This window comes from Gallinula chloropus (genome assembly GCF_964237585.1).
Source record: "Gallinula chloropus genome assembly, chromosome: 1".
NCBI classification, from domain to species: Eukaryota; Metazoa; Chordata; class Aves; order Gruiformes; family Rallidae; genus Gallinula; species Gallinula chloropus.
This window is the reverse complement of record NC_140085.1, coordinates 71,872,763-71,900,749: the sequence shown is the minus strand read 5'-3', so window position 1 is coordinate 71,900,749 and position 27,987 is coordinate 71,872,763. Positions and strand designations below refer to the sequence as shown.

General features: G+C 42.5%; 1 protein-coding gene across 2 annotated transcripts in view; it reads right to left on the bottom strand.

Moving 5' to 3' along the window:
* Nucleotides 1-258: 258 nt before the first annotated feature.
* KIAA0930 overlaps nucleotides 259-27,987 on the bottom strand; it is a 68,373-nt gene continuing 40,644 nt past the window's right edge. Inside the window, exons 3-10 of one of the 2 annotated variants that reach the window (XM_084273513.1) lie at nucleotides 17,889-17,996; nucleotides 16,068-16,145; nucleotides 12,079-12,180; nucleotides 11,510-11,650; nucleotides 9,420-9,614; nucleotides 7,034-7,196; nucleotides 4,218-4,373; nucleotides 259-665 (exon numbers count right to left, since the gene is read on the bottom strand). In XM_084273513.1, the coding sequence (XP_084129639.1) occupies nucleotides 625-665; nucleotides 4,218-4,373; nucleotides 7,034-7,196; nucleotides 9,420-9,614; nucleotides 11,510-11,650; nucleotides 12,079-12,180; nucleotides 16,068-16,145; nucleotides 17,889-17,996 (984 nt within the window). In that variant the 3' untranslated portion in view covers nucleotides 259-624. The remainder of the gene's footprint in view (nucleotides 666-4,217; nucleotides 4,374-7,033; nucleotides 7,197-9,419; nucleotides 9,615-11,509; nucleotides 11,651-12,078; nucleotides 12,181-16,067; nucleotides 16,146-17,888; nucleotides 17,997-27,987) is intronic. The other variant, XM_084273512.1, reaches the window with a different exon arrangement.

Sequence of the window (27,987 nt, the reverse complement as noted above, 5' to 3'; positions counted from 1 at the left end):
ACACATGGGAACATTTTCCGCCTCTCTTAAGCTCTGACCTGACCCGCTGCACGTACCGAAACGGCGATGGATCTCTGCAGCATCTCTTTCCTTGTCCTCCCCCAGCAGGAAGTCATCCTCCCATCCCCTCAATCCCCACACGCGCACACACACGCGCTCAACACGCTCACGGTCCAGCCAAACCCACAAGGAGAGTGCACGGGCGAGAGTCGACGGGACGATGCTCATTAGTACGTCGTTACGAAATTCTCAGGTTGTTTCTCTCAAAGAATATAAAGTTTAAACACATTCTGTACATATGGTTGGTTTCTTAGTTATAAAGTAAACACAGTAACAAACTGTCCGTAAAGCGCTGACTCGTTTTAAAACGCAGCCCCTTCTCGTTTTAGCTCGCTGAAAGTCCTCTTCCGGTCAGAAACACTCAAGCGATGTACTGCAAGTGTGCATACGGTGTATGACAGCAGAGGAAGGAAGAAAGAGGCACTTTTGATCGGCTGGTATTCTTGGACTTCCCTTTTTCCTGCGGAGGTTTATGTTCCTGACACTAGGTGGTAGTGTTAGCACAGAAAAACCGCTGTGGTTAGGCACTTGGCAACAAGGCTCCAAGGCAGTGCCCGCTCTCTGCTATGTCATCAGAATTGGTTTCTGCCGCACTTCCAGGATATCTGGGCAAGGGAGAAAAACAAAAAGAGAGATACAGCAAACTTAGGAGGCTCCTGAAATTGCCACCACACCAGAACGCACGACAAACTGGAGATGGGATTGTGGAGTGCAGCACAGTCTCCCCTGATAGGCTGCTGAAGGAATTGAAAACACAGTGAGCACACGACTGCCTAAGCAGTCAACCTAAGCTCAACCTAATTCCTCCCCAGCTGTATCCTAGCTGAGAGATGGTAAGACCCAAATATATCCCATCATGTAGAGATGACAGCTGATCTACTAACTACCTTGGGATGAAGCAACATGTGTCAGACACAGAGCAGCAGAATCTTCCTGAGAAGCAAGTGGAGGTGCCCTTACAGGAGGTGCCAAGGGTTCTCCCTTTCTTGAAGGGAGAAATGCTCTGTCCCCAAGACCCTGCGAGAGACTTGTGGCTCTGCAGATGAAGGCACAAATAATTCAACTGTTTCACCCATTCTATGCCCCAAAGCCTACACTTCTGCACTCAAAAAGCTGCTGCAAAACCCACTCCTTTTGTTGGCTCCTCAGCTCTATATTGTCCAAATGTGACAGAATATGAAGCTGTAAAGTGTCTGTCATAACCGTGGGCATCTTTCCAAATGCAGACAGTAAACCCAGCACGCTGGCAGGGCAGTACATGGAAATATCTGGAAACTGGGCTGCTCTGTCCTTTTCAAGGCTACACAGAGAATAAAGAACAAGGGAAAAGGGAGCACACACTTAATTAAGAGGCTGATCACACACAGCTACCCAAGGAGAATGACGTGAGTAAAAATTGATCCACAGCTCCAGAGGGCTCTAGCCACACTCATAAAGAATGAAACACAGCGGAGTGGGTCCAGTGAAGGGCCACAGAGATAACTAAGGGATTGCAGCAGCTGACACATGAGGAGAGGCTGAGAGAACTGGGATTATCTAGCATGGAGAGAAGGCTCAGAGGAAAGGAAGTCTTATCCATATGTATAAACTTCAGGCATTTTAAAATGTATTTTGATGCCTGCTGGTAAGATTTTCATTTCTTACTACCAGCTTCTTAAACTACCCAAAAATAATGAGCATCTTTCCCACTTCACCTTGCCCCACGTGTAACCCTCCTGGTTCACTGGAAAGCTGACACTGGCACCAGTGCATTAGTTACAAAAAGGTGCTGGAAACAGGCTCTGCCTGATGTGCCAAGCTACAGCAAACACGGGTAGTGGAAAACTGCAGATTAAAGTTACAGCCCAGACATTTCACATCCTATTTCTGTGCATCTCAAGATGTACACAGAGTCCTGCAATTGTATGTTAAACAAATTACATCTCAGAGAGGATGCTCAAGCTCAAAACCAAATATTTGAGCGTGGAGCCATTTATGCCACCCACTTGAGTGAGTATTAAATGCCAGCAGGAACAATACATGTTCTGTGAACTCCTAAATGCCTGCGGCAAGAGAGCGAGCTAGCTTGAAAACTCCTGCTAACTAGCTGCAAGATTATCATCAGCACAATTATCATAAGGAATAATTATGTATCTTGCTGAAACATTGTTTAAAAACCACCCTTAATTATAGGGGATCATTTTTTAACTGGAATCCATAATTCTTCTAAATTGAAATCAATCCCTATGTACAGTAAAAGGGCAAACGTAGAAACACCTCTTTGCCAAGAGGAATTTCCACCTCTACCTCATCAGCTCTAATTTCCTTCTCTGCAGAGTAAGTGTCAGAGTACTTTTGCAAGGGGCTCCAAGATCTCAGCCTGCAAATGAGAAGACTGCAGCTATTACTGTTACGCTAGCGCCGTACAATTGATGACATTACTAACCCTGCTATCTTCTCATCTCTTTTAGCAGCAGATTAACCTGTTTAACAACAGATTTCCCAACTCCTTTCCTCTTAGCTGTCTTTCAGGAAAAGTCTGGAAATAACCATTGTGTAATAGATTGGGTTTGTTTTCAGGTGTGTTCTCTTTTTAGACCCAGACAAGAAAAAGCAGGCACTGATCAAAAGCCCACAATCCAGACAAACCTACTCATCCCATCTGCTGGGTGGGAAGAGAAGGAGAAAGATTAATTTCTTAGAGGAAGAATGTAGAGCTGTTATAGCATGTCCAGAGGAGGGTCACAAAGATGATAAGGGGCTGGAGCACCTCTCCTACGAGGACAGGCTGAGAGAGTTGGGCTTGTTCAGCCTGGAGAAGGCTCTGGGGGGACCTAGCTGCAGTCTACCAATACTTAAAGGGGTCCTACAGGAAAGTGGGAGAGGGACTGTTCACCAGGGAGTGTAGTGATAGGACAAGGGGCAATGGCTTCAAGCTGAAAGGCGGCAGCTTTAGGTTAGACATTAGGAAGAAATTCTTCACTATGAGCGTAGTAAGGCCCTGGCACAGGCTGTCCAGGGAGTTTGTGGAAGCCCCATCCCAGGAGGTGTTCAAGGCCAGATTAGATGGGGCTTTGGGCAGCCTGGTCTAGTGAGGGTGTCCCTGCCCATGGCGGGGCGGTTGGAAATAGATGATCTTTGAGGTCACTTCCCACACAAAGTATTCTATGAAGTAACAGCTACAAGGCTCTTCCAAGGTTAGCATTGCTCTGGGATCATGACTTGATTCTGGTCTAGATTTCGGAAGTGAGCAATAGTTTTGCCTAAGATACTGCTGGATCAAACTTTCTTCCTGCCCATGAAGAACAGATAGTAACACTAGTAACACCTACATGAAAGAGACTGCCACTGCATTTAGACAGAGGAGAGAGTCCTTAACCACTGCTGCTTTCTTAGTTTTCAGGCGTATATGGAGTCTCATGGTGACCCTCATACTGCAAGCTGTATCCCTGAAAGGCTACTGGCTTGCTGGTGGATAGAGTTCAAACAGACCAGTTGTTTTCTCTAATCCACCTGCATTTGTAGGCAGACAAGAGTTAACTGGATGAAAGTCAAGAACTTCAGTACTGCCTGCAGACTGTAAAACCTGACTTACTGTGCTATCCTAGCCCTGCTGAAGCAATGCAGATTTGGCTGTCATCAATCTAGTATCTGGTGTAGCTAGACCAACAACACAGAGGATTGACTATTCATGGTAGAATACACACTGGACACCTGATGGACTTATGTGCATCAGTGTAAGCACTCTGATCAGTCCAAGCAACCTACACAGAAACAAAATCTGAGTCAAAATTGGTGAAGGCAGTCACTTTGAATTCCAGAGCTGCCTTTGTAACCCTCTCAGTCACTACTGCTGTCAGGGGATGGGCTCACAATGAGTTGCCTTGCACTCATGAGATGGATGAAGCTTGAATTCCAATCTGAAAGCTACTAGTGTTCCTCTGGAAGTTTGTTGGAACAATCTTACCAACTTGTTTGAATCATTACCAAGCAAAACAGTCCCAAAGCTAGAGAACAGGTTGACACCACTTGTCTGGTTCACACTGATTTGCTGCTGCAGTATTCCCCTTACAGAGAAATACTTGTTCCTCTGCTTTAACTGTAAAATCCCACAACACAGAAGGCTGTCTTGGAATCAAAGCACTCTCTGTTTATGCATAATAGAGGTTAAAATTCACCTGTTAAAATTCGATGCAATGGCAAAGTGATGTAAGTTAAGTGTGCATAGAGTAGGAAGTTTTCATCCGTTCTGTTCAGCTTCAGCCACGAGCCCACCAGAGACCGTCCTGTCCCGGATAAGGACCTTGACCTCAGGTTTGTCGTGTTGTGCAGATCTGGGAAGGTAAAAGACAGCAAGCTTGAAGGGACTGTACTTTCTGTGCATCATCGGAGCAGCCAGTAAAAGCTTTTCAAAGTAAAAAAACAGAGAAATCCCCTATGCATGGTTCAGAGAGGGGTCACACACAGGTCACTATTCTTACTAGTTTGTTTGGGGTTTAATTACTGGCCTAGCACAGAATTCACCATTTATGCTGAAGCTAATGAATTACATCAGCAGCTGCCAACAGTAGTAAACCATTATCCCTCTCCAGCCAGGTAGCCTTTGCTACCCTGCTGCACAAGCAGAATCCCAACCCAGCCTTTCCTTCCTATAGAAAATAATACAATATCCCCACAATTAGGTAGTTACTCATGCAGGAATTCACACCTGTAACAGGAAGAAAATTGCAGCTTATGAAGAAAATCTACAAGACAGGGAGAGAGTCAGTGTTAATAAACGATTTTACTGCAGATTTCCATGCACCCCAAGCCAAACTTGGGACCTTTCAGTGATGCCATTTTTTCCATCATTGGTTTAGAAGCCCACAAATAGTTTTTAAAACAAAAGGATATGGAATCCACTATAGGCTAGAGGCTGTTTTTACAGCTGCAGGTCTCTCCCACAGCCAGGGATGCCCATGCCATGTATTTTAAGTGTTTCTAAACTTTCTCTCCATTTCCCTGTAAAACTCAGCCCTGCCCCATAGCATTAAAAATCAAATGTTGAAGTGGGTGAAAACAATGCAGATCCAAAGTGATTCAAGCTCTGTGACTCATTTAAAAGCAGGTCCTGAGCCACACAAAGGAAAAATATGTAGTGGCAGCTACTCTAGCAAGATGCATAATAATGTGGGAGGGAAATAAAAGTAATAATTATTTAAAAAAAAAATTGTATCTTGTTTTCCCTCCTTCGCTGTACATGTCTATAGCCAACCAGTTTATTCTGTCTCCCCACCCACTACCACCATGCCATGAGCACTGTGGTGATCAGGTCAGAAGGACCTGACTCCAGTAGCTGGAATATGTACAATTCTTCTGCTGTGTCAAAAGCAAAAGGAAGTGAACGGGGCACTCATGAGCTATTCCTGTCCATGGCAGGTCTGTCTGTATTGGGGGCAGGTCTGTGGCACCACTGGCTAGACTGACGACACTGCTGAACTGCAGGCAAGCAAGTCATCCTCCACCAGTGAGGCCAAGATGTCCCAGAATCTCTCTGCTTCTACAGAACCCCATCACTGGGTGAACTTAAGTCAGCTTTCCCATCCTGAAAGCAGGAGAATTTCAACACCACAGCTCCCGAGCCAACTCTGGTAAGACAGTCAGGATTCTGATGTTTGTAAAGAAGTCTTATTTTCGTCATCTCTCCTTGTAGAAATCTCATCTTTGAATAAATTTAACATCCTAGTACAATAAATACATTAGACTTCCTAGTATCAGCTGTTAAAATATTCCTCTATTTATCTTTAAGACCAGGAACAGTAATGTCAAAACACTTATATCTAAGTGAAACCACAGCTCTTGTTATTTCATATCAATGTTCGAAAATGCCTGGAAAACCTGGGATTTGTTTGCCTCCATAAATTAGAAGAAAAATAAAGTAATAACAACATTCATTATTATAATCAAGTACCTAAGATCAGCCCCTGCAAAGCAACACTGAGCAGACGCTACACAGTGACTGAACCAAAGCCCTACTGACTGCCTGGCAAAACACTTAAAACCACCCCTTGTTTGAAACAGCAGGCATTGTGACTAGGCAAATGAAGGAAAAACAGATGAGGAAAGGTTCCTATTGATGGAACCCCATATTACTTACAACTAGTTTAAGCTGCTCATAATTTGAATTAAACATTATCACTTCAGCTTGGGATCAAACGTGCAGTTCTCTATTAGCTAAGCTGGACCAGTAACCGCTGGTGGGTAATACCTTTGCTACTACAAAGAGAACTTGTGATCTAGAAATTACCTTTTTGTTTATCTATTAGCATGCCAACAGATAGCTTTTTGGGGGGTTAGTTTGCTTTTGTTAGGGTGTTTTTTGCGTTTCAACTGAATTGTTTTTAAATGCATGAAAAGCAGTTTGGCCTTTGACCATTTCCAAATTTCCCACCTCACAGAACTGTACATGACTAGATTTACACTCTGTATTCTGAACCAGACCCCATTTCTTCTTTTGTTGGTTGTTACATAGTGAGTAACTAGAATTTAAAGGAAGAGCTCCATAAGGCATTAAACCATTATATACACAAACTCATCAGGTTTTCTTTTCAGAGAGTTCAAAACTGATCCAAAGCCAATTGAAGTAAATTCCTTGTCATTAACTTCAAGCAGCTCTGGATCAAGTCAGGGAATTCAGAGAACTTGTCCATGACAGCGTGCTCTGCCCCGCTGTACTGTGACATCTAGAAGAGTGCCACCTGAGAGAGTCACAGCTGGGAAAGGAGCAGGATCTTTCCTGCTCAGGTTTCTCTCAAATGGGTCTATATAAAAGGGTGAGGGGTGAGAACTCTCCAGCTTTCAAAAATGATGTTAAGCCTGTGAATAACCCCATTTTCAGCACAGGTGTTGGACTTTCAGACTGCAAACCTTTTGGAAAAATCTAGCATCAGGATCCCCTTCTGTAGCTCTGTGCCCTCTCCAGACAAGCCTGTTTAGCTAGTATTACTTCTCTCACCTCCACCATCATCATCTCTGAAGAACTCCTCACTGTCATTTGCCGAGTGAGATTTTTTCATCTCAGCAATTCGATTTCGGGGCACTTTTCTCTTAAGGGATGGGGAGAAAAAGGATGGGCGATTGTTACGTTCTGGGGTCGGCGGTGTGCTGAAAGAAGTGACCTGAAAGGGAAACAGAAGAAATGCTAGAGGACATTTTGTTTTTAAAGTTCTATGCTTCTAGTAAAAAATAATCAGCCTCAAACATGTGCCATGAGGCAGTGACATAGGTAAATCAGAATCTTGACTAGCATCCAGTAGTCAGCTTTACCAGAGTGTTTAGAAAATGTCAACCAAACAGTCATCTCAGCCTTGAGATGCTCATCAAGAGGAAAATATTTTGATATATCATCACCTTCAACAGTAACATGAATAATGAAAACCCTCTATCCTCAGCTGATCACTTCTAACAAGCATTTATAGTCACAGAGGACCAATATTAATGATTTAGACACAAAGAATGTTGATCTCATTTTCGCATGTTGAAATTCAGAAGACTTAGTAGGCTAAGAATGTATTGTATGGGGCACACTAAAATTGTGGATCTTCACTTCTTTGGCAAACACAAGGTGGTAGTTCCCCTGCTTAGAAGGAGGTCATGTGGGATCACTGTGAAATGCCACAGTGTCTCTGTGAAGCAGGGTCACAAGGCAATTACAGCCAAAGATGCTGATGCAATAAGTGAGGTCAGTGTACCATTATACATACATCATTTACATAGGATGGAGAAAAACAAGTTGAGATGCCCCATGATCATCTGGTTCATCCAAGTGATGACAAATACATGGATGTAATTGTCTATGGTGAAACAGGTTAGGGATGAAACTATAGGCACACCCTCCCTTCCAAGCAGTAGCTGCTCTTGAGTAAACCAGAATTGTAGTCTACCATACCTATTTCAGAAAGAATTGAAATGTAGTGTTTATGTCCTGGCTTTGCTATTAATAATTTGATAGTTTCATTTCAAATGCAAAAACCCCAGGGATAACTACTTTGTTAATAATTTCTCTTTCTTCCTTCATTCTTTACACGGTTAATTTAACAATCCTATAACTCTCCCTGAGCTGACACCCAATATCGCTTCTATCTGTCCACACAAAGGAGAAGAGGGGTGAGATGTGAGTGAGGCTGACAACCAAGCCAGAGTGGTGCTGCTCTGCACAAACACTCTATGTATAAATTCTTCTATGCCTAATGTTTAAAAAGAAAGAAAAAAAAAAAAAGCAGGAGCATTCTACCACCCAATGAATCCTCTCTTTAGTGCACTTGATTACTGATTTGTGTTTGTCTCTCTTTTTACTTCTATAGCCATTTCATATCACACCTGGAGAGAAAACCAGAAACAGACAGGTGCCCATTAAAACCATTAGCAAAAAGCAATGATGATGCATTATCGACTATTTTGACTTTTCCCAGTTGACACTGGAAGTCCTGGAGCCAAAAGATGGGGAAGCCCCTCCAGGCCTGATTTTTCCAGGCTGTGATCTCTATGGTAGAGAGCAAGCACATCCAGTTAACAAGCTTAGTGCTAGCAGCTCATTTTCCTTTTTAGGAAGCCAGAAACAAAACAAAAAAATAATTACATGGCTTCCATGAAGACATTTAGAAGCTGTCCTGCAGACTTTTAAACTACAGACATTACCTATGTTATACACAAAATCAGACTAGAATCCCTCAGGAGCTACCCAGCCCAGGTCAGGACACATTTATGCAGGTATTTTGAAGAGGTTTTACCTAATTCCCATTAACTAGGTAAAATGTCTCAATGGAAAACAAGGCTCAAGACTGGGTAAGGACCAAATCAGAATCTATGGGCTGATTCTATTGGTATTTTACTGCACTTGCACTGAAATTAAGCATACACATCAATACAGTTGTGCACCTAGATCCACAATGTTCACTTTAATATTATATGGGCTTCACTCTGGCAGCATTCATCAGTGGCAAAATCTCCTAACAGTACCATTTCCCCTGAGGTTCAGGCAAGCAACTTACACGGTACACAAATTCCACGTCTCTAGGTAAATCCCATCTTGTACAGAAATGGAATCTAATAATTTTCATAGAAAACAGGCGGATTCATCATTTTCCCTGGCATCAACATCGCTGTTGCTTCAACAAAACACTCCTCCAGAAGCATGAATCATCCAGTCATCTCTGTACTCAGTACTTGCTCAAAGAAAACTGCTAAAAACCCAGCTGCGTATACTGAGTATGTTCAGAACACACACGGGCAAACCCAAGTTCGGAACCTGGGTGGGAGTTAATCCCAGCTTTGGTCTGTCTGCTGGCTCTGGAATACAACATGTTCACGCCTAACTTAAGTCAGTATTTCTGTCTACTTACTCTCTCATGCACTGGGGATTCTGGATTTGAATCTTCTTCTGTCCCATACGGTGAAGTGTCACCAGTAGAAACTCTACTCACTGCCATCTCAGCGTGTCCTTTCCCTTGTGGCCCTTTCATTCGGACAAACTCCATGTTGTTGTATTTATAAAATCCAAAAGACATTTTTTGAGCCATCTTAGCTGCAACACTCACCTACAATGCATCAAAAAGGAGAGAGAAACATAATATCATCTCCATGTTTCAAAAAAATCACATTCCCTGAAAGCAGTTATCTAAGTGAAAGCCACAGTGGATCATGATTATTATCTTGGTTCTTAAGAAGCTTTTTAAGCCACAATCTGAAACGATCACCAAAAGGGAAGAAATTTTACAGATACAAAAACCAGAGGGTCAGAGAAGAATCAACTCCTTTGGATATCCAAAAGGCAGAGTTACCCAATGGCACACTGAGATAAAACAAGAGGTTTTTATTCAGACCCACACCACGTGGCAAACCAGAGCGCAAGCAGGTACGTGCACAACTCAACACAGCCTGTGCAGAGACCTGTTTGAGTCCAAAAACCAACACACACACACAAGATGCTTCAAACTAGCAAAGTGCACTGCACAATTCCAGCACTGCTTTGTGTCAAGTCATTTCAGATGTCTGTGTGCCCACACTGTCCAGGCCAAAGCATAAAGAACCACCCCCCCATGCACAACTAACCTGCATTGCACTGCTCACGGCAAAACCCTGACAGCTTTGGAACCCTTAAAAGAATTGGAAATTGGGCTTAATTTCCAGTTAACACGACTGAACTGAAAACTGAACTGAGAACTGAAAAAAGGAACAGGCCAATATGAAAACAGCCAATGTTCTGCCAGGTGAAATAAGTAAAACTTATCCTTAAGTTTAAGTGGTTTACCACAACTTTCAGCAGTTTATCACTTCAAAGGGCCAGGATGCTCATCATCTAACACAACTCTTACTGTACTAAGAATTAATGCAATATTGTGCTAAGAATTAATACAAACACAACTGAAACCAAGTAACCTTCAAAAGGATAAAGAGATTGCTTCTGTTCTGTTTAAAGAATGGTCAAATGTTAAGTTTTGCCTTTGGCCACAATTGAGTATTTGAATAGCTTACCTTTCTATTTCATCTAACACAACAACACAAAGTATCTGTGTGGTCAAACAGGACATTCTGAGGCTATGAGGTGACTTTACCACATCAAATCTTCTTTCCACTGCAGGGCTCTCTTACCTTGTGATTCTGTATTGCCATGTATTTTAATAACCCACTTACTGATTGTATGAGGTCATGAGATGATGGTGGGTCAGAGAAATCATTTCAGTTTTGTGAACTCTTCTAGCAGTTTTTCAAGAGTACAACTACTCACATTTAAAATGGGGAGAAGAGAAATTATGCAGGACCTCCCCTGAGATGGGTAGGAACAAAGGGCAATGAAGTTTAGAGTCACTGTAGATATCGTGAAGGACTTTTGTTTTTCTAATTTGATTTTTTAAAAATCTCTCAGGTCTTCAGAACAAACTGAGAAGATTTTTGGCTTTTACACTCTCTTAACTTCAGTGCTAAGTATTGAGTTAGAAGCTGAAAGTGCTGGCATTTCATGTTTCCATAGAAAGGCAAAGAAAGCTTCTTCCTGAGGCAATGAAACTAATGCAGCTTCTGAAAGCAGCCCTGAGTACCAAGCACACTGAACAAAATCATGTTTTACATATAGCAAGGTGCTTAAGATCTCCTTGAAATGTGTGCCTTCTCTGAAGTAACCAGAAATATCTATGACCTTTCAAGAAAAGGAGGGGGCTCCCAGCACTGTTGTTATTCAGATCCATTCCTGTGTCATGTTCCTGACTACTTGTCAACTCCTTCTGGCAAATACCAGAGCAATATATCCCTCTCTGAACAGTCCCACCTCTCTGAGCCAAAAGCATTAGCTTTCACCTAATTTTGAAACCTAAAAAAAGACAAGACTACAGCACAGATGATCTAACAGGACAAAAAGCCAACAGCCTCAGGAGCGAAGAACAACTGCGGCCAGAGTATTGTTGCAAAAGACGCCATCTCTTCAGAAGCAACTTACCCTGTTGTCATAGACCTTCTTCAGTGCTTCATAGCGGATGGACCCCTGAAAAATCACCCCTTGGAAGGTGTTGCTTTTGTCACTGGCTACCAGCTCCACACAGACCATTTCTCCTTCTCCCACAGTCATGTCACTGAAAACCTGCCAAAGACGCAAGACGAAGCGCTTCAAGGCAAACTGCAGCTGTTAAAAGTTCACATGTATTCAGATTCCTGTGAAGCCCTTGGGCTCAAGGCAGTTTCAATGTAAATGGCAGAAAGCAAGGGAGCTGCATGCTCCACCTCAGCCTTACAAAAAAAAAAGACTTCAGGCTGTATACACTGCAAACCATCTGTTGAGATAAGCAGTGCTCACATCAGCACATCTTTCTTCAGTCCATCATAAAGATGGATGCCAGAATCCAGCCTGAAGTTCAGATTTCAAACATTAAAGAAAGAGGAATGTCAAATAAAATAAAAAATACTGGAAGATAACCCTTCACCTAGCCAAGAACATTTATTCAAAAGGTACAAGAAAACAGCAAAACATTAGAACAGGGTAAAACTCTGCTGCTGCAACAAGGAACTCACCTCTTCAAAACTGTCAATCATGAAGAATATGTTGGGGTAGCTGATCTTTGACTCCTCTCCTTTACTGTCCATCGGGTGCTTGCTAGGAGACGCGAACACTTGCTGAGACAGAAGAGGGGGGAAAAATACATCTTCTCAGTTAAACGTGCTCAGGAATGGATACACCGAATACAAGGCAAGCAACACCAAAACACCACAGTCCCAACTCTGGTCTGATTTTCACTTAGGCTAGAGATGCTGGACATTCTGCAGGCAAATCTGATCTAGTTTCTGGCTACAGCCTGTTCTGCAATAATCACAGCCTTGTCTAGGTTGGAAAATATCTTTAAGATCATCAGGCCCAACCATTACCCTAGGACTGCCAAGTCTACCACTAAACCATGTCCCTACGAATATCATTTACACACCTTCTAAATACCCCAACTACTTTCCCAGATAGCCTAGTCCAATGATTGACAACCTTTTTGGTGAATAAATTTTTCCTCACAATCCAGTCTTAACCACCCCTGATGCAACTTGAGGCCATTCCTTCTTGTCCTATCACTTGTTTCTTGGGAGAAGAGACCAACACCCACCTGGCTACAACCTCCTTTCAGACAGCTGTAGAGCATGGTGAGGTTTCCCCCTCAGCCTCCTTTTCTCCAGGTTAAACAATCCCAGTTCCCTTAGCTGCTCCTCATAAACCTTGTGCTGCAGATCTTCATGAGCTTTGTTGCCCTTCTTTGGACACACTCCAGCATCTCAAGTGTAGTCTTGTAGTGAGGGGCCCAAAACCGAACACAGTATTCAAGGTGCAGTCTCACCAGTGCTAAGCACAGGTGGATGATCACTTCCCTGGTCCTGCTGGTCACACTCAAGGACACAAGTCAGGGTGCTGTTGGCTGCCTTGGCCACCTGGGTACACTGCTGGCTCATGTTCAGGCAGCTGTCAACCAACATCTCCAGGTCCTTTTCTGCTGGGCAGTTTTCCAGCCACTCCTTCCCAAGCCTGTAGCGCTGCCTGGAGTTGTGACCCATGTGCTGGATCTGGCACTGAGCCTTGCTGAACCTTGTACAGTTGGCCTCAGACAACACTTGTGAAATCCCTGAATTTTCACAGCCAAGTTACCAAATCCTAGCTGCTCCATGGTAAATATCCCTGGGTGTACCTGATCACTCACCATCCTAAGGTACAGCTACAGTATCCTCATTTTCATTAAGAGAGAAAAAGACCTTGAGCTACCTTCAAGTTACTGCAATATGTTGCAAAGTAAAGGCACACAGGGCAAGAAAGTTACTGTGGAGTAGCTGACCTAAGACTATTTGCTTTACAGTTAATTTCAGTGTTACTGTTCACTTAGTACCCTGGTAAGATCAACACCCCTCAGTAATGGGAAGCATCTTGTACGTCTGTTTATTTCTCTATCCACTGTGCTTCCTCTTGCATGTTCCTCCCTCTGAAGTGGTTCCTGAACTCTGGTTCCTGAACTCCTTCAGTCACTTCATTCCTCAAAATAACCTATGTTTAAACAGCTAAAGGCTTTAGATTTTATCAGTCCAATGTGATTAACAAGCTGGTGAAGAGGGAGAAGAATTCATACCAGGTAGCTTGCTTTGTTTCCACCTCTGTTTACAAACAAAGCTTTGAATTAAAGAAAACTCTCTCATCTCAGCCCACTGTGAGGGGCCTTGAAAGCTCTGAATCTGCCCAAATTGTCAGGCTTGTCATCCTCTTGCTGCAAACCAATCAACACAAAACATGACTAACGGTAGGATCTTAGATATTAATGAGAGTTGCTTTACCTTATTTGTACTTATGAAGCCTACATGCACATTTAAATACAGATTGTTAAAAAAGCAGGGTGCTTTATGACAAGAACCAGCATTAGAAAGTACTAATACTCACAAGATGACAACTGCACCAATGCCTGAAGCAAGGACATCTGCCAGGCATCCCTGTTCCCATGCCAGCCAATGCAAATCAAAAAAACCCTCACAACAAACCCAAACACATCTCCAACCAGACACACCTAAAGAAACTACAGTTTGTAGACATCTTATTGTCAAGATTCAGTGTAATTTGCAAAATAATTTAGGGGAGGGTCAGCCTTATTTACACTGGTTTTGTGCCCTGGGTACTCTACTGGTACCAGCCAGTAGCTTTGTCTGGAGTAGCAAATTAAGTCCTACGCCTGAAGAGAGCTTCTACTTACTCAACATCTGGCTCCAGACTGACAAGATAATACAAGCTTTCCTAAGTGAGAGCCGTCAAAGCAGTAACAGAAACAGGAAAAAAGTTGGCTTTCGCTCATTTAGAAATAAGAGCCTCCTGGATGGTGTGTGTTACAATGAAACACCCTGCTGCAAACACACTTTCCACGGTACACTGAAAGAACTGGGGCTGTTCAGCCTTGAGAAAAGAAGGCTGAGAGGGGGCCTTACTAATGTCTAGAAATATCTCAAGTGTGGGACACAGGGGGAAACGGCCAGCCCCTTTTCAGTGGTCTGTGGAGACAGGACAAGGGGCAATGGCTGCAAGTTGGAGCACAGGAAGTTCCGTATCAACATGGGGAAGAACTTTTTCACAGTGAAGGTGCCTGTCCCAGGGCTCTGTCTGCCCAGGGGGGTTGTGGAGTCTCCTTCTCTGGAGATATTCAAGACCTGTCTGGATGCCTCCCTGTGCGACCTGTCCTAGGGAACCCGCTTTGGCAGGGGGGTGTATCCGATGAGCTCTGGGGGTCCCTTCCAACCCCTATAATTCTATGATTCTGTGATATGAGTTGCTTTTTCCTTCTCCATAGATCAGCTTAATGATGTTGAAATATTACCAGTATGTACTGGTACATTTTTAACAAGTGTACCAAATTTCTCCCAGACAGGGAGAGGCAATGAAAAATGGATAAACAGTCCCACAGTGTGAGCCTCTAGGCACAAGGAACCGAAACCTCCTCTTCATTCTGAACACTGCTTGCACACAGTGAGGGCAGGTCTCTCACCCTCATCTTCCTGGTTTTCAAATCTGCAAGTAATATTTACAGATTTTTCTCAAAAGAATTTTGCAGAAGTTAAGTGAGGGTGGAATTTGGACTAGTAAAAAGTGGAAAAAGTAGTGAGAAGTAAAAGGCTGACTGACATCAGCAGTGCAATGTGGTGTCTCCAGGAGGGAACTAACACACCTAACTAATGCAAATTACAAATACAAATCAGCATCACTAGTTTTGTTTGTAAGCAAAGCAACGATTGTTTTAAAGGCATAATGAAATTAAGGGGTTAAAGAGCATTACTTTATTTTAGGTAAATCCACACAGGCAGCTGAATGTGCTGAAGGAATGGAAATGCCTGGGAGACACAGCCTTTTAAAGGCAACAGAAGCCTCTACAAGACAAATATCTGCCAACTAAAAGTCATTGCAAGACCTGCTGGGAACTGAGTGAAGAAGTCTGGGGTCTGTTATTCCTATCCTCTCCATGTTTACTATTCAGTGTCCTCCACTACGCTAAAGCCTGGATTAACAGTGTGCTGCACACAAGCAAGTGACAAAAGCCTTCGGTGTGGAGATGGAAGGAATGAGCAGTTTAAGAGAGAAAACAAAAATCTCAAAAACAAAGACTGGAAATCAGTATATTGTCTACCATTTAAACAGCCTAATGTTACAGATTTACCCTGATGGCTCCTCCTAACTCGGGTCTCATACAATCTCAGACTTACCCTCAGAGTTGGACATACTCCTTTCCCCACACCATCACCCCCAAATTCCGTACGCAAAGATATAAATCTCAAAAACATGCAGAGATCTTTACCATTTTTTTAAGAGGGACTGTAAAGGCCATTTGGATCTCAAATTTAGGTGACTGGTGGGAAAAGTCACTGGACAAAGACTTGAGATGCTTCACAAGGATACCTCTGTCAGAGCAAAGCTCAAGAACCACTGCCGTGGTTGCTACATTTTTTAGGATTAGGTAATACAGGATGCCAACCTCTTACCCACAAGGACAAAAGGCCAAGCTCACCTGAGATTTCTTTTTGTGAATGTGAATATCTCCTCCATCAGAGCGTGTGCACACAGCACATGTCACCACATAATCCAGCTAAACCAGGGCAACAGATAGAGAAATAAAGATTTAGAATTAGAAAAAACAAGCATTCATGTGAATGAGGCAGAACAATTTCTGTGTTAATGTTTTTTAGCTGTCTGGCTAAAAGGTAAGATTGTTTGGTATTGCCATTTGTATTATTCTCTTTACTGTACTGAAAATCCTCTGATTTTTCTCTTTACTGTACTGAAAATCCTCTGATTTTCAAGCCTGTGTTTATTAACTCAGTAAAACTGAAGTATTTTGCACAGATGCTTGTTGAGGTGCACAACGTATGGGTAAAGAAACTGCTGTCAATATTGTGGAACACTAGCTTACTGATCAGATGGGGGAATAAGCATCACACACACACACACACACACACACACACACACACACACACACACACACACACACACACAAAAGCAGACTTCAGGCCAAAAATTGAAAAGATATTCTCCCTTTGAAAAGGGAAAAATAAAAATACTAATGAGCAGAAGCAACACATTAGAGAGGTCAGAAACATTGTATGCAGCCTGCCAAACAACCACAGAAAAGATTTTGTCCTGGTTTTGGCTGGAATAGAGTTAATTTTTTCCTAGTAGCTGGCATAGTACTGCGTTTTGGATTTAGGATTAAAATAATGCTGATGATACACTAAGGTATAGTTTGTTGTTGCTAAGCAGTGTTAAGGACTTTTCAGCTACCATACATATAACTGGAGGGAATTGGCCAGGAAGAGCTGGGCACCAATCATCAGTCGGGGTGCTGCACGTCATTTGTTTCATCTATTTTTTTTATCATCATCATTATGATTATCTTTTTCTTATCTGTTAAACTGTCTTTATCTCACCCCACAAGTTTTACTTCTTTTGATTCTCTCCCCCATCCACCCCAGGGGATGGTGAGCAAATGGCCACGTGGCTGTTTTAGCTGTCAGCTGGGTTAAACCACAACAAACTTGTAGGGAGCAAGCGTGATCGCTTCGGACAGCAAAGCCCAGCTGTAACAGCATCCCTACATTCTGACTGTAGCAAGCGGATTCTGGTTTTACTCAGCATCAAATAAAGGTGGAAACTGCTCTCTGCAGAGAAGTTCTGCAATAAGACTTTTGTGAGGAAGGAGAGAGAATTAAAACAATTTATTTTCCAGGACGTGTGCAATGACCCAGCAGTCTCTCATTCCGAGAACATAATCAACAAAACTTTTAAGGGTCTCAAATGACTACAGTAATGTTCAGCTTCTCCAAGCGCCCATCTAACACATGCAATAACTAAACAAGCTTGGAGTTAATTAAAGAAATAATTTGCACTAGGCTCATGTTTCCACCACAAAAAAAAAAAAAAGGTTTTATTAAAATTCTGATGTCAAGAGCAGCAACCCCCCAGTGTAATACATAATATCTTTACTGTATTTCCAGTTATTGGCTCCCTCTCTTAGCTGCACTGTGAACTCTTAGCGGAAATGCTGCTTGTTGAACAGTCTTGTTCACTCTCAAAAAACTAGTAAACTTGACAAAGCCTTCCATTTTGCAAAATTTTGTTACGAAGCATAAAATTCAGTCCAGCCTTGCTGGATAGAGTTTTTTTGAGGGAAGCTATTATGACTCTACTGAAAAATCAGTAAACATCTCAGTCAATGTTCATTTAGAATCTAAAAGACAATTAAAACCAAGGAGGAAAATGGACAGGTCAAAGCGTACCCTGAAACCTCCCTGGCATACAGAGTCCATACAAATTAGATAAGTATCACTGTTACCTTCTGTAGGATGAGGTTCAAGTAGACGCTCTCTTCCCAGTCAATGTCGGGGTCTCCCAAGCCAGGAAGCTTCTTAGAATCTCTCCGGTAAACTTCAACTTCAACCTGCTAAGAAAAGATCACATCTTGAAAAACCCTACTTAAAGGTACCTATACACAAACATAAAACTGACCCCAGAAGCTCCATGTTGGGTAGCTTCCTGCTCTATTTTTCTGTCAGGATTGGACGTTGCTGATCATAGAAGGTCAGCCCTTGTGGGAGGCTTTGTGTGGAAGTGAAGCTGAGGGGACAGCAGATGTGAAAGGTGAGAAAGGCAGGTCTGCACAGAAGAATCTCAGTTTTGGACAGCAGCTTCATTTATTCCTTTATAACATGTATGTTTTAGTCAAAACATAACAAATAAAATCAGTGATTCACACACATATGTATTTCTCAATGCGATCCCTTGGAACCAGACCTGTCACTAGAAGAATGCTCAACATCTCCTAGCAGGTGGCTGTTGCTTGTTCCCTACTGGGGTGGGAGTCCCTTGGAAGATGAAGTCCACTAATTAATGCCTCACAGAGGACATTTTGGTAATCTCTCTTTTGAAGGTTTCACACTAACAATACTGATTGGATCCAACTATATATGAGATTTTCAGCTGCACTAAAACCAAGGAAATGAAAAATCCCAACTAATCTCAGAAAGCAGAAACAAGTCTACCAAGGCTAACAAACTGAAGCAACTGAGAGAAATATAAAACGTGACCCGATGTAGTACAGAGTGTTGAACAGTGGTTTGAGACTAAAAAATATATATTTCAGCACAGCTTAATCTCTGAATTGGTAATACAAAATAGGGTGACTAGTAGAACACACAACAGATGCTATGCACTATTTGAGAGGATAACTGGAAAAACATTTCTCTGTCTCTGTTGGTCTAGTATCTTTTCTTTGTTAACACAGTAACATACTTCACAGATGTTTAAGAAATATCTAGAATTCTGAGAGCAGTGGTCACAGCTGTAAACAGGGCAATCCATGAACCTTTTTTTCCTTTGGTCAGGGCAGAGGAAAAAAAAGGTAGAGCTGACTTATTAGAAAACAGGTTTCCACAAATATATCAGTGAAATCAAAGAGAGTAAGATTGAGCAACTGTGCATTTATTTCAACTCCTCTGGGAAGGATAAAGCCACAATACAGTGAACAACAGTGAAACAGTACAATATTTCAGGACTGAAGCTTTCATCAGATACCATGAAAGCCAAATGCACAGTTTCCTATAATATGTTTTTTAATTTAGGAATATCTTTTAAAAATGCCTGTAGCCTCACACATCATCATTCCTTTGTTTTGGTTTTGTTTCTTCTAAAGCTCCTAACAATAGATTTTTCTATGAGCAATAGAATCACACAAACAAATGAGAATTACTATTAAAAAAAATGAGTTGAGCAGCTGAGGGAAATAATGTAATTTAAATTCATCTCCAAACAAACAAAGGTGGTATTTGCACTTTCATGCCTGAAAGCACAGAAACATCACATTTGCAAGACTCCAGAAATCCCCTCTGAAACAAAGTCCATCCTGCCTCTGAAGGGAGGACAGGGTGAGAGGCCTGGGTGATGGCAGGCCTGAGTAACTGCAGGGTGAAACTCCAGCAGAGGTAAGCAAGGCCGAGTGCTCAGGTGACCGCCTCAGTCTCCACTCCTTGTATAGCTGTGGAGCCTTTATTTTAATCCATGCAGATTTTAATTGTCTCTTAACGACAAAGTTTAAACCTCCCTTTGCAGAAATCAGTCATTAATTTTTTTCTGCTGGTCAAATTAATCCGCATGCTGAACTGTGTCTCCCTGTTGATTACAAAACCATTGCACAACTCCTGTTTTGTGGAACAGCCCCCAACGTGTGTCAGATAACAACATAAGAAGAGCCTTTCTTTCATCACTTTTCCCTGACACATTAATTTAGGGCAGGATTCCTGGGTGGTACAACCTGTGGGTTAGGGGCTGGTGGATCACAATGAGTCACCACCATGGCTGTTCCCTCAGCCAACTGCTTAAGCCTCACCATTACAAAGGAAATTAAAAAAGGAATTTAAGGAATTCAATTTTTTGCCAGGAAATAAGTTGCACGAGGTACAGATCTCTGTTCAAAAGGCCAAACCTGGCAGGACAGGGATGACCTCTGTCCAGAGGGAAAGGAGCAGTCAGCAACCAGAAGCAACAAAGGCAGCACTCATCCAACCTCAGAAAGATGAAAAATCGACTTCCAAGTACTCTCACAGCACTGGCATCTACTGAACATGTTTTGCAGCTCCTGCTCATGCCCAGGTAAGCATCCTCAGTGAGCATCAGGGGAACGAGCCAGCTCTACCCATCACTAAGGCAGTAGTTAGATCTAGAAGCCAACGATTGCTACAGCAGCCAGTAGTTTTGGATGCCTTCCTTTCTGCACCACCGAAGGATCGGCTTCATAAAACGCAATGAGGCCTCACTAGGATGCTATAGCAAACAGCACCATAGTTCCCTGACTGGTAATATGGTTCACAGCGCAGGCACACAAATTACAAGTCACTTCTAAAAAAAAAAATATAGGTAAATAAAATCTCCCCCTTATCTCAAAACATCTCCATCTGCAACATCTCTTTTACTTCTTTCTAAACAGAAATACCTAGGCATAAAGCTAAGTGCTAAATCTGGGTTGGCCAAAACAAACTGCACTCTCCAGGGGCTCAATTTCCCATGCAAGCGCTGTAGCTCATAAATTAATCCCAGCTACCCTCTACTGCCACAGTGCTGGGTATGTGAAGGTGGCCATGTGATATTAAGTGAAATGAATCAACAGGCTCAGCTCAACTCGTAGCAAATGACCCTGCTGTTGATGGCACTCTGCGGAGCATCAGGTGGGGTGCCAAAAAGTCTGGAGCTGACACCATTCAGCACTACTTTGACATCAGCAAATAAGAGAGGCATAAAAAAAAAAAAAAACCAAACCCAAAACCCTGATACAAAGAACTTTAAACAGAAATTTTCACTGTTCCACACATTTAAATCACTACTGTTTAAAATTAGCAATCTAAGTTTCTTGGCAGGCTGACCTAATTTATCCATGTCTCAAAGGCAGCTTGCTCAGCATCTGTAAGCCAGTCTTCCAAATATACATGCCAAGATCTTAAAAAAATAAAAACCTGAAGCCTCATAGAGCCCCATTCTTCAGGCTCCTTATGGACAAAGAATTGTAGTTGTAAGATCACATAAAACCTACAGAAGTAGTTACCTTACCTGTCACCATGGGATTTTTTTCATTTAAGTCTGAATCCAAAAATCAGAGAATGCAATAGGTTGGAAGGGACTTTCAAAGGTCATCTAGTCCAAACTCCCTGCAGCAAAGCAGGGACACCTTTAACTAAATCAGGTCGCTCAGAGCCCCATCAAGCCTGACCTTGGATGTCTCCAGGAATGGGGCCTTCACCACCTCCTGGGCAACCTGTTCCAGGATCACACCACTCTCATAGTGAAGAACTTCTTCCAAATGTCTAATCTAAACCTACCCTGCTCTAGCTTAAAACCACTGCCCCTTGTCCCACCATTACATGCCCTTACAAACAGTCCTTCTCCAGCTTTCCTGTAGGCCCCTTCAGGTACTGGAAGGCTGCTATGAAAGTCTCCCCAAAGCCTTCTCTTCTCCAGTCTAAAGAAGTCCAACTCTCTCAGCCTGTCTTCATAGGAGAGGTTCTCCAGCCCTTTGATAATCCTCATGGCCCTCCTCTGGACAGGCTCCAACAGGTCCATGCCCTTCTTGTGTTGAGGGCTCCCAAGCTGGAAACAGTACTCCAAGTGAGGTCTCACCAGAGCTGAGTAGAAGGGCAGTCCTCTACCCAAATCAAGGAGTGCACTCGACTGCAGGGGTTTAGATAAAAATAGTAATTTATTTAAAGCCCATGTGCAGCCTCAACACATCACTATTGCAGGTTTTATGGATGCAACGGACAAATGCACTACTCTGGGTTAGAAGTACAACTACACTTACCACAACCACAAAGAGAGTCACAAAATGCACTACTGCCAACAAAACAGTCATGAAATGCAGCATTACGACCCGCAACATCCACATCACTTACTAGTACTGCCTGCAGGCAAGTCACCAGATTCAGTGTTACAACCACGGCAGATGCATGGAACACACTACCACAGCTCACAAGCACACTAATACAACACACGTGTTAGTCAATCACCCCAGACTACAAACCTAAAAGCATATTGAATATTCACTTACCCCTCTCCAGGTAAGGGCTCTCGGTACATTACCTTGGCCAGCATCCTGGCTAAGGGTCTGCTTGCAGCGCTGGAGAATTGGCTCCCCCCTCTCAGACCGAATCCAAGGGGTTTATTTTTTTATGTCTTTGATCTACATGGCAGTGGGCAGGGGCAGGACTGTGCCAGATTGGACAATACTGTCTTCTGTGTTTATCATCAGCAGTGTTCCCCCTTATCTTATGCCCTGCCTTTTGTGTATCTTTGTCTTGTCTGGGCCCATTGAAGCCAAATGGGGACCCTCTGGCTTGCCGTTATCTTACTGTTGGGCATCTGTATGAATAGTGGCTTGATTGGAACTCAGGGCTTATTGTTCATTGAAGGAATTCAAGGCTCCACCCAAGTTTCCTTCTCTGAAGGATGTAGCACTGCCCTGTTTAGTCTCAGTTTACAGGACAACTCAAGTTTGAGATGCCTACACAGCTCCCCATGACTCCTCTCTATGGAGATGAGGCCTCAAGGCAATCCAGGGCTGAGTCACTTTTACAACCCCCCATGAGCTGCCCGGTGCACTAGACATTAGCAAAACCTGTTTGTGGAACTCTGAGACAGACTGTTCCTACAGGTAGTAACCTTGTGTATTCAAGTCATTGCAAGAGAATGTAGGCATTTGGAATTGACAGCATGGGAAACAGAAGACCCAGGTGTTTGCTATTCTGACCTCTAAGTGCTGAGACACCAACAAATGTCAAAGTCTCAACAAATTCCCAGTACTAGAAACCACTATATGAGTTGAGGTAAATCAGTGTTGCCAGTGCTGAGCACAGCAGTTCCTAAATGAAGAGGAACACCTGCCTTACAGAAAGAAGCCTTTCCTTATAATTACATAGAAATGACATGGTAAAGGTGAGTCTAATTCGTATATAAATATATAAATAAAATAATTACACATAATACAGAAAAAATATAAATTAAAAAAATAAAATGTCTTAGTATACCTCAGCATTTCATTAGAACACCATTTTGTGATATTCTAGGCTTAATTCATGTTGTCATGTTTGGCCTTCTGGAATTAAGAAATGACACGGACTAGAGAACATGCTGGATTTCAGACAGCTGAGTCCTCCCAAGAAAACAAGCCCGTCTGAGCCAGGGATCCAAGAGACACTGGGTCATTTTCCAGGTCTGCTGATTGATTTGGCCATGCTTCACTGCTATGTTTGTTTATCTGGCTTGAGATGAGACTTACCTTCCTGCAAGCATGAAAACTTAATAATAGAAATAACTACATAAATACTAACTATTTATTCCCAGTGAAATCCAAAAAGCCAAGCTGGGTATTTCTTCCCTCATTCAAGCATCAAGATGATGACCCTTCTATAGTTTCAGCAAGCTGAAATCCATTATGCCAGTTTTTTATAGAAGTTTTCACAGGGTTACTGAGCTAAGGTTTTAAAGGAGAATTACATCAGCCAGGCTGACCTCCTACGTGTCATGGACATTTTACTCCATTACTTCTTCACAAAAGCTAGTTAATCATATTTGACTAGACAGTGCCTGGGAAAATACCTTATTTTGAGAACTCATTCCAATGATTAATCATCCTCTTGGCTGAAAGCGTGCAACTTCATTTAATTCAGATGCTTTCCTTTTGCCAGCCTCTGGTTCTTGTCATGCCTTTTTTCCACTCCATTAGGCTGCTCTTTAATACTCAGCTTTGCTTTGGTGGCTGGTTTTGGTTCTTTTTTGGGTTTTATTCATTATTCTTTCAGATAAACTGGACAAAATTAAGAGGCCTCTGTGACTCTCAGTAGGTCACCTCTGCAGAACTTGTGTTCCTTTACCATGCTCTTGGTACTTCCAAGAGTACCTCCGGTACTTACCTATACTGGAGTTATCTGGCACCAGCACAGCACTGCTGTACACGCTCTTACTGCTCCCTCAGGATTCCACTTTTCTTGCACAGCAACACAACTGCGCATTAAATAACTTGTGCATCTGCAAATCTTAATTCACCACAAATTTATAGTCCCAGTCACCAGCCTCGGAAGACTCTCCTTGCAAACACCTCTGATGGAGGCCATTTCCCCCTTTGTCTGTTTTACCACTCCTCCTAGCCAAGGTGCCTACCATCATCCTACTTCTTCTCAGCCTGTTTCTTTCCCATGACTGGCAAATGTTCTAGCCACCTCCTCAGATGCAGCATCATCCATCTCTGGGACTTCACGGGTTTCTGCACCAACAAAGCTTGTGCCTACTCTGGAGTGAAACCAGAGGTCCTAGAGAACCTCACAGCTACTCCCACCTGCAACACACATCACTACCAAAACTGTTGGTCAGGAGTTATCATCTGCACAAAAAGAACATCCTAAGTGCAAAGAAACAAAGTGTCTATTAACTCTTATTGTGTTGGGGTTTTTTTCCTCTTTTGGGGATGTACATACCATGGAGTGGTTATCTTTACAAAAGAGCTCAAGACCAGACAAGATCTTAAACTGGTAAGCCAACACAGCACATGAGTAAAGTTATCTACTGACAAACAGATGGGGTATTTTTATCAGAAAACCCAGGAAAACCCACCTAAGACCCCAGTCTAGGTTTAAAATCTTTATGGTAATCTGGATGTTTTTCCCACCATGCCTATTTGCTTCCCAAAACTTTCAGAATACACCTCACTCAGGAGACCATTCATTCTGCATAGTTCCCCAGACATTACTGCTGTTTGATGAAAACCACATGAATTGAAAATCACCTTGTTTGTACAGCCTGGAACATAAGCCTTCGAAAAACTCCTGAAAAGAAATCTACAATCAAAATCGATACAGGCTGTCAGCTGGGCAGCACAGAAAGCACAGGACAGTAAGAACAGGGTTTACATGAAATGCTATTTTGTTGGCATTCAGAAGCCATTCAAAAAAAGCTGACCCTGGTTTTCTGTTACAAAGAATGCTAATGGTTACAGGTCTATCTAGGAGTAGCACTGTTCTTCAGGTTTTCTTCAGACCATGTTCACATAACATATAGGAAAGGGAAGGGGACTGAACATGAAAAGGAAGAGGAAGAAGAAGATACAGTGAACAAAATTCAAGACGTTTCCCACAATACAAGTTCAGTGAGGAAATAACTCCCACTATCTCCAGAGCCAGTTGCAATACCGAGAATGAAATTTGATTTTGATTTCATACCAAAAGGTTTGGTTCAAAAGATTAGGAAAAATCAGCAAAAGAAAAAAATGTTTCCTTCAAAAACTGGTCCATCTTCTACAAAAGCAGAATTATCCCCAGGGTGTTCCCACCAGCACAGTTTTAAAAGCCTCCAGTACACAGTGCATCTCACTACTGTGAAGCCTAGTGGCTTTCAACATCAGAAGCATCTTTCTTACATTTATCCAAGTATCTCCTTTTACTCCTCTTCCCTGCAGCAAAAAAAACCAAAAACAAACAAAACCAAAAATGCATCATTCCAAAACAGTACCTTAAATTCTTTTCAAATTAAATGGTCTTTCTAAATTTGCTGACTAAAGGAACTAATGCCCTTCTTTCCTGTGCTTCAGATCCAACCCCAGACAACAGTCCTAATTCTGCAAGCAGAAGCGTTGGTCCTCCAGGAAACAGGACATCAGAAGAGCCTCTCCACTCAGGTGCAACACTCAGCTGCTTTCATACCAGACTCGCAGGTAACCGACGCCTATCACGCTGCACACAGCACAAGGCATCTGGTTATGAATTCAGACTGTGAAAGAAGATTGGTTTTACCTGTATAAATGATCTCTTAGGGGAATTAAAGATGCCTTTAAAACAAGTCAGAGAAAACATTTAAAGCACAACAAAGAAGTGCTAAATGCTAAAAACCAGCCATCAAGCCACGTCAGGACAAAAATAAAGTGCAGTTAACTGTAACTGCAAGGTCAATATAAACTGTAGTTATAGTCACAAGCTGGGCTGCACATTAAAACCCCTTTTCCTTCTGAATCTTCTTGAACACATACAAGTAAACTGAAACACTTCATACAGCATCAATGGTGCTAGTGTAGCAACACAGTTCATGTATGTGGAGGAGCAAGAATTTGTGACTCCAGCAGCTTTGTATTAGAAACAACTGGTTAGCAAGAAAAACACTGGGGTATAAACAGTCATCTTTGGCTCCTTTTGCCACAAAAACAAACTAGCCTGTTTTTCCTCGACCTATGCAGAGACATCAATTCTCACTCCCAAACTTCAGTTCTCCAGTAACCTTAAAGTGTAGTGCCTTCAGATTCTCAAAACCCAATGTACTTGTGGACTTCTGCACCGTGTCTATGACTAATGCCACCAATTTGTATCGATACAAATGCATTTTAGAGGAAGCAATCAAGCTGTGCTAAGCTACTGGAGTAGCTAGAAGAGTCCTAAAAAAGGCATTAAGAGAAAAATCCAGGTCCTTTGACAGAAGTAGGCCTCCATTAGAATGGAAATGATAATGAGCATTCACTTTCTATGCTTTACTTTCACTGTAGCTCTGAAACACTTCAAATCCCAGTACACTTGCTCTTAATGATACACTCCCTTATAACTTTCAGAGTATTATTTGAAAGATGTAGGAATCCTAAATTTTGAATCAGCTTCACAAATGTTTCAAGATAATTTAATACACAGGGAATGGGAAGAGGAAGAGTTATATTGATTTCTGCATTTAAAAAAAAAAAAAAATAATCAATAAGCTCCATGACCCTGATTTAATGCTGAGCACTCCACACTGGGCTGCACATTTTATGCTATTTTTACCAGGCTGGGGTGAGGTTGGAAATTAACAGATACTAGATTCAGTCAGAGCCAAAGCTAGCCAGCACCACAAGAAGGCTTGCGTGCAGTGACTTCTGTTCATCCTGCTCTTGTGGAAGTGGTGGAGGTAATTCATAAAAAAAAAAAGCAGAAGGTCAGACTGCTGCCTGAAACTCAGCAGCAATACAGGTCTGCGTAACAAATGCAGAAATCTTTGCAATGGCTCCCTGGCTCTAGCACCTCCTCCAGCTCACTGAAGCAAGGCTGGCTGCAGGGAGACATACCTGCCAAAAATCTGCCAAAATGCATCCAAACTTCCTCATTGGCGTGGAGCTGCCACTACAGGAGCACTCGCTTCCCGGGGCAAAAGCTCCCCACACTCAGACCACTGCAATGCAGGTCACACTTTGCTTCGCTGCCTACGTAGAACATACAACAATATGATGCAATTCTGAAGGAAAGGACAGTATCCCAGGACATTTTGGCACAGGAATAAAGCATTTGTCAGAGCAAGAAATCGCTGCAAATGGCACAAAGGTCACTATCACCTCCAAAGACTTTGGCTTCACGTACATCTAACAAGCTGGGAGAAGTTGCAGTAACACAGACCTGCATTTGAAGCAGTGCTTTTGTGTTTTGTAATAGGCTGCCAAGCATCACTGTAGTACACACACCCAAGAAGACAACATGAACTGATCTGGCCAAGTCACCCATGAAAATCCATCTGCTCACTCATCCGCTCGGCATCGACAGACCCGTCTCTACTAAATGGAAAGAAAATCAAAGTAGTCCAGTATTTCCTGAAGCGTGCAGAGAAGCCCTATGGGAAGGGTGCATCCCCAGTCCTGTCACACAGAGAAGCTGCAGAAGGGACAATGACATTGACAACAGATTACGTTATACGCCTCACTTTATATCCAAGATAATATTTAAAAGGGGACAACTGTATTGAGCACTGCAACAGTGTAATGAAATGAAGAAGATTAATTCTTGCAGGTGTCACATGGAACTTTCTTCTCAGGATTCTGGCTACTCTAATTTTCACTGGCAGGAACTGTAAAGGACAAGAAGAAACAAAATTCCAATTCCCTTTTCCCAGATACT